The sequence below is a fragment of the Limulus polyphemus genome, unplaced genomic scaffold, assembly GCF_000517525.1.
Source record: "Limulus polyphemus unplaced genomic scaffold, Limulus_polyphemus-2.1.2 Scaffold6990, whole genome shotgun sequence".
Lineage (NCBI taxonomy): Eukaryota > Metazoa > Arthropoda > Merostomata > Xiphosura > Limulidae > Limulus > Limulus polyphemus.
In genome coordinates this window covers 17282-24063 of record NW_013672600.1, presented here as the reverse complement: position 1 = coordinate 24063, position 6782 = coordinate 17282, and the positions used below count along the sequence as shown (strand labels likewise).

The 6782-nt window shown below is 37.4% G+C and overlaps 1 protein-coding gene across 1 annotated transcript in view; it reads right to left on the bottom strand.

Annotated features, from left to right (window-relative positions):
• Window positions 1-5983: 5983 nt before the first annotated feature.
• Window positions 5984-6782, bottom strand: part of LOC111089672 — a 5795-nt gene continuing 4996 nt past the window's right edge. Inside the window, exon 2 of the mRNA XM_022402594.1 lies at window positions 5984-6724. Within this exon, the coding sequence (XP_022258302.1) occupies window positions 6317-6724 (408 nt within the window). The 3' untranslated portion in view covers window positions 5984-6316. The remainder of the gene's footprint in view (window positions 6725-6782) is intronic.

The following is a 6782-nucleotide window of genomic DNA, read 5'->3' as shown; positions in this document are numbered from 1 at the left end:
AATAATTTTAAAATATTTTTTTAAGTTTGTTTTGAATTTTGCGCAAAGCTACACGAGGGCTATCTGCGCTAGCCGTCCCTAATTTAGCAGTGAAAGTCTAGAGAGAAGGCAGCTAGTCATCACCACCCACCGCCAACTCTTGGGCTACTCTTTTACCAACGAATAGTGGGATTGACCGTCACATTATAACGCCCCTACGGCTGAAAGGGCGAGCATGTCTGTAAAATACTTATTTAGCTTTGAATTAGGCCTGGGGTCTTTGCCACTGGTTTTTAGAAATACACTTTTTATAAATGTATGCGCATATAACACTAAATAGTTTCCAAATTGGCCGGAATTAAGATCGAAGGATCTAAGGTTCGAGACGTTATTCCTTTGAAAACGCTCTGTAACTTTCAACCGTGAGTGCGTTATAAAAGTGATAGTCAATCTCACTATTCGGTTCAAAGAACTGGACAAAACCCTTGTGGCGGCGGGTGCTGCTAGCTTTCTTTCTTTCCTCTAATCATAGCTCAATACGTGAATTCTAGAGGGCTTTTATCGCACGTGCACGTAAGGTACCGTTCAGTTTGAAATTTCCGGTTCAAATTCTATAACATGTTACGCGAGTTTTATCCACTGTTAAAAGGAGAAACAAAACACTACATATTACTGCGCAGACTCGTATTTTTTGAAATATTCTGTATAAGTCTAAATCAATTAGCAAAGTGTCTTGTTTGCCCTGATGGAGAAACGTTGGCTTAAATAAAACCAATTATGTTTTCTGGAGTGTTAGGTCGTGATTTACTGTATTCTGAATGTAAATATGTTTGAAATAAGTTACTCAACTATGTTCAGCTAACCTGTACAGGAATATTTACACAGGTAACACGTTATAATTCACGTATATTTATGGACACCCCCCTCTTTGACAGTTAGCCTGTAGAAATGACAACTACTATCACTGTTTTTTTGTTTGTTTGTTGTTGATTTTTGTTTGTATTTTTTTTGGGGGGGGGGTTGCTTCAATGGCTTCCAAAAACCTCACAGTATTCCGTGAAATTAGTATAAAGATATTAAATCGACAAATAGCAGGGACACTGGTAATTAAATAACTAATTCCTAAACCTCAGGGATCGACTCGTTGGCGATAATATATAATTGAATTGTGTTTTTCAATAAATACTTCAGGGACCATCTGGCAACCAGTTTCAGTTATATATACTCTCTTGAATCTAAGTTTCAAATGGACAGCAACTGCCTGTTGTAGAAACCTACAAATGTAGAGAACGACGTTACGAAAGTCTTCCGCCTTCAGGTGAAGGTTTCTACAACAGGCAGTTGCTGTCCGTTTGAAACTTAGATTCATTATGTATACTCTGCCTAAACAGCCTATCAAAGACTATATATATTCTCTTATGGCGAAAAACCGAAGCGATTGAAAGTTGACACTTCAATTTAATCAGTTTATAACCTAAGTAAGTCTTAAATATACCACGTTAATCCAATCTTCATCCTTGTTCAGCGAGTAAGGACGTTTATTTGTGTTTCTTCACCGTAAGTCGTATAATATTGAACTGCGTCTCGAATTTCAATTCTGTTTTAATTAACGAAGGTTAGATTAAAATTGCGAAGTTTGACGTGACACTCACAGTAACAGTTCAAGATCTGGCTATCAGCCACCAGAACTGTTAGTTAACAACAACAACAACAACAACAACAACAACGTAGTAGTCAATTGTATTTAACGGCCATAGACAAAATAAACGTAGACGGTCTATCGCAAAGGAAAAAGAAATTGATTTAAAACACGCCATGCGAATGGCTCAGAAGGGGCGAGCGAGCACGTGTTGATGAAATATGCACGGCGTACTTACGTAGCTTCATAAGCAAGTCGTGCTGTTATGTTCTTGTTTTAACCATTCACCTTTTAACTTTGTTCTTCTGAATTATTAATGATATTTTAAAACTCTAAACCTTATCTTTCTCTCTCTCTCCATCTCTAACTTAAAATTATCTTTTCTTTGTCTCTTACTTTGTTTGTAGTTAAGCACAAAGTTACACAATGGGCTATCTGTGCTCTGCCCACCACGGGTATCGAAACCTGGATTTTAGCATTGTAAGTCCGCAGACATACCGCTGTGCCACTCGGGGGGGGGGGGCTTTGTCTCTTAATAAAGATGATTACTACTAGCAGAAACCCGCCTTACGGGCGTCTGTTTGTGCTAGTAGTTACCGTAATGGTTTTATACATTAAAAGTCATAATAGTTTCTCGGTACTACATTTAAAAATTACATCAATAAAGATATAATCAAACCTTCACGTACAGTCCTAGTGAAAGTCGTGTTCTTGTTGTGAGGGGAGTACTTTTATTTAGAATTGTGTTCTATTATAAAGAAATGGTTGTTGCACATACCACAGTTATTTTTATAATTATCTGAATCTTGAATACCCAAAGTGTGAAATTGTTTATGGATTTTTGTTTGTGGTGCCATTCACTAGATGGTGCAGTAGTTTTGATTACATACATTGATAGTGACATACACGCTGTCTATCTATTACATACCACAGTTATTTTTATAATTATCTGAATCTTAAATACCCAAAGTGTGAAATTGTTTATGGATTTTTGTTTGTGGTGCCATTCACTAGATGGCGCAGTAGTTTTGATTACATACATTGATAGTGACATACACGCTGTCTATCTATTACATACCACCCAAATAGTGGTTTTTCCCAAAGAAGAAGACATATTACGAACGCAGAGTCAAGTATTTGCGTTGCGTGCCCTGTTAGACCTTCTTTGTTGTCACGATTTGGCCCACATGCGTGTAGTATTATATATCCCGTGTGGAACGGTGAGGAATATATAAATGTATTGCAATATTTTGTATCATGTGGAGAGTCCGGGAAAAAACGATTACTTATGTTAATTCTCAGGCTATTAATAATATAAATCAAAAGAAACACTCGCGTGCTGTGAAGTAATTTGAAGCTCGGTGTTACGACAACGAGCTGTTAAGTCAAAATAAAGTACTTGGTGGGAACATCACGGAAATGATAAAATGACGCATGTAAAAAAAAGTTTTTTTCTATTTTTTCTATATAGGGTGTAAAAGGGAGGGTGGGTGGAAAAATAGGTGGGTAGATTGATATAACTAACTTCTTTTTTTTCTATAGATATCTTACTTTGTTTTGATTGTTAAGCACAAAGTTACACAATGGGCTACCTGTGCCTTGCTTGCTACAGGTTACCTTCGCCTTGCTCACTACAAGTTACCCGTGCCTTGCTCACTACAGGTTACCTGTGCCTTGCTCGCTACAGGTTACCTGTGCCTTGCTCACTACAGGTTACCTGTGCCTTGCTCGTTACAGGTTACCTGTGCCTTGCTCACTACAGGTTACCTGTGCCTTGCTCGCTACATGTTACTTGTGCCTTGCTCGTTACAGGTTACCTGTGCTTTGCTCGCTACAGGTATCTAAACCCGGATTTTACTGTTATAAGCCATCAGATTTACCACTACGCCAATGGAGGATTTTTTTTCCTTTGGGAATCACATAAGCACTAAGTAATTTCTAAAATATCAAAACCTAAACCAACATAAAACGGGAAGGAGATGGCAGTTTACACGCACTTCGCTTGTTATAGTCTTTCAACTTTTGTGACAAATAAAGAAATTTACACGAAAACTTCCTTGTGTGTGTGTTTTTTTTTTCAGCGAGTAAAGTTTTATAAATTTTATGATATTTTGCGAGAAGCTGTCGTTTAAGTTTACAGAGATAAGAATTTTGTGTCTTAGTCTTATCATTTGTCGTGGGGTGTCATTTTGTGTCTTAGTCTTATCATTTGTCGTAGGTTTTCATTTTGTGTCTTAGTCTTATCATTTGTCGTTTGGTGTCATTTTGTGTCTTAGTCTTATCATTTGTCGTTTGGTGTCATTTTGTGTCTTAGTCTTATCATTTGTCGTTTGGTGTCATTTTGTGTCTTAGTCTTATTATTTGTCGTTTGGTGTCATTTTGTGTCTTACTCTTATCATTTGTCGTGGGGGTGTCATTTTGTGTCTTAGTCTTATCATTTGGCGTAGGTTTTCATTTTGTGTCTTAGTCTTATCATTCGTCGTGGGGTGTCATTTTGTGTCTTAGTCTTATCATTTGTCGTTTGGTGTCATTTTGTGTCTTAGTCTTATCATTTGCCGTAGGTTTTCACTTTGTGTCTTAGTCTTATCATTTGTCGTTTGGTGCCATTTTGTACCTCAGTCTTATCATTTGTCGTGGGGTGTCATTTTGTGTCTTAGTCTTAAAAGACACAAAATGACACCCTACGACAAATAATAGCATTAAGACACCAAAGGACATCTCACGACAAATAATAGCATTAAGACACAAAAGGACATCTCACGAAAAATGATAAGACTAAGGTACAAAATGACATCCTATCACAAATGACTACAGCATTAAGACATAAAATGACAAACACCTATATAACAAATTTTTATAACAATAAAAAATCATACCTTTCAACAATTTTAAGAAAACATAAAATGACACCCCACGACAAATGAACTAAGACACAAAATGACATCCCACAAAAATAATAGCACTAAGACATAAAATGACACCCCCCGACAAATAATAGCATTAAGACACAAAATGACATCCCACAAGAAATAATAGCATTAAGACACAAAAGGACATCCCCCGACAAATAATAGTATTAAGACACAAAAGGACATCCCACAAGAAATAATAGCATTAAGACACAAAATGACACCCTACGACAAATAATAGCATTAAGACACAAAAGGACATCTCACGACAAATAATTGCACTAAGACACAAAATGACACCCCACAAGAAATAATAGCACTAAAACACAAAAGTACATCCCCCCGACAAATAATAGCATTATATTGAAATAGAGCCACTGTTTCTGGATCACCATATTGAAATAGAGCCACTTTCTGGATCACCATATTGAAATGTTGTCGCTGTTTTGGATCACCATATTGAAATAGGGCCACTCTTTTGGATCATCGTATCAAATTAGAGCCACTGTTTCTGAACCACCATATTGCAATGTTGTCTCTGTTTTGGGACCACTGATTTCCAGTATTCATTCTTCGCCACTCACTGTATCCAGTTTTAAGAAAACGGAAACAAAACCCCATTATTGATTAACACCTGGTGCGTGATATTTTAATACGTTTTGAATTTTAACACATGACATTTATTACCTGTAACAATATACATCAAACTAAGAGGCTATTGTCAACCTTCGACAAATAATAGAGTGGATCAGAAACAGCGTCCCTATTTTAATATGGTGGATCAGAAACAGCGGCCCTATTTCAATATGGTGGTTCAGAAACAGTTTCTACTTCCAGATATTTCCAGAAAGAATAACTGCAGTTTAATATTCTACCTCAGGGTTTGAAATTTTATTATCACTACAGTCAATTTGGGTCCCCCAATGGACAGCGGTATCTGTGCGGACTTACAACACTAGAAACCAGGTTTCAGTACCCGTGGTGGGCAGAGCACAGATAGTCCATTGTGTAGCTCTGTGCTTAACTACAAACCAACAGTCAATCTGGATCAGAAAAAGTCAATACTGACATATTGAGGGCATATTTTGGTATAAAAAAACCCTCTGTTATTGGGCTTTGTTTTTAGTTCTGCTTGTATTTTTGTCATTTTGTGGGAAAATTCCTTACCTAGTTTGTTTTAGAGCAAAGCCACATTGGGCTCTCGTTGTAAGTCCGCATATTTACCACTGTTCCACCAGGGGGACTCCTTTACCTACAACAACCGCTATAACTGGATCCGAGTTTTATAAGTCCACTGGAACATCTCTAGGGTACTTAGTTGCCTAGAAAGTAAAACTTAGAATTAACAACACTCAAAAAGTACTTAAACCCTGAAAGCAGAGACACGGGATTGAGTCCCGATCTGTTTTCAATTTTTCAAGGAACTTTGTAACTGAATGGACATTGTCTAATGATGCTGGCACACACCGCTATTTTTTTATTTGTTTATAAGCTGTTTATTTCTTCAGACAACATAATAGTCGTTGTTAAACAGATAACTAAATATACATTGTCTAATGATGTTAGCACACACGCTATTTTATTTTATTTTTTGACTTGTTTGTAAACTGTTTATTTCTTCAGACAACGTATTAGTCGATCTTAAACAGACAACTCAAACACTGAACTCGCACATTTGTGGTAAAGACCAGACCTTTTTTTTTTCGGCCATTATTGCTTACGTTATTTAGTTCGAACGACGAAATGTGCAACGTTTATTTGATGAAACTGATAAATAGCCGTCATCGTTTCATTCGTCCTCAACAGGTGGCGGCCTTGGGACAAATGGAGGTAGCGGTCCGATGAAAGGACCGGGAGGATTAGACACAGGACGAGGTGGTTTAATACGTGGCTCTGGCAATGAAACGACGTGACGAGCGACGATATGAAACCCCGAGTCGTCAGCACGGTATTCGGTAATTCTTAATACTCGGAATGGGTCGACATAGCCCCATTTTCCAAATACTGTTCCATTTGGGGTCTTCTCTTCCTCTCTGAAAGACTGGCCCACGCTGAGTCCTGTATTATACCCAAACTTATATGATCCAACTCCTTTGTGATCGCGCTGAAGTACTGAAAAATATGTCATTCTAAGAGTGGAGTAACTTTGATCAAACTCTCCAGATGTCGCTAGAATTGTTCTCAGAACGACTGACATCTGAAACAGAAACAAATGTATTTATTTTCGATGACGAGGAACCCACTTTGAAACTAAT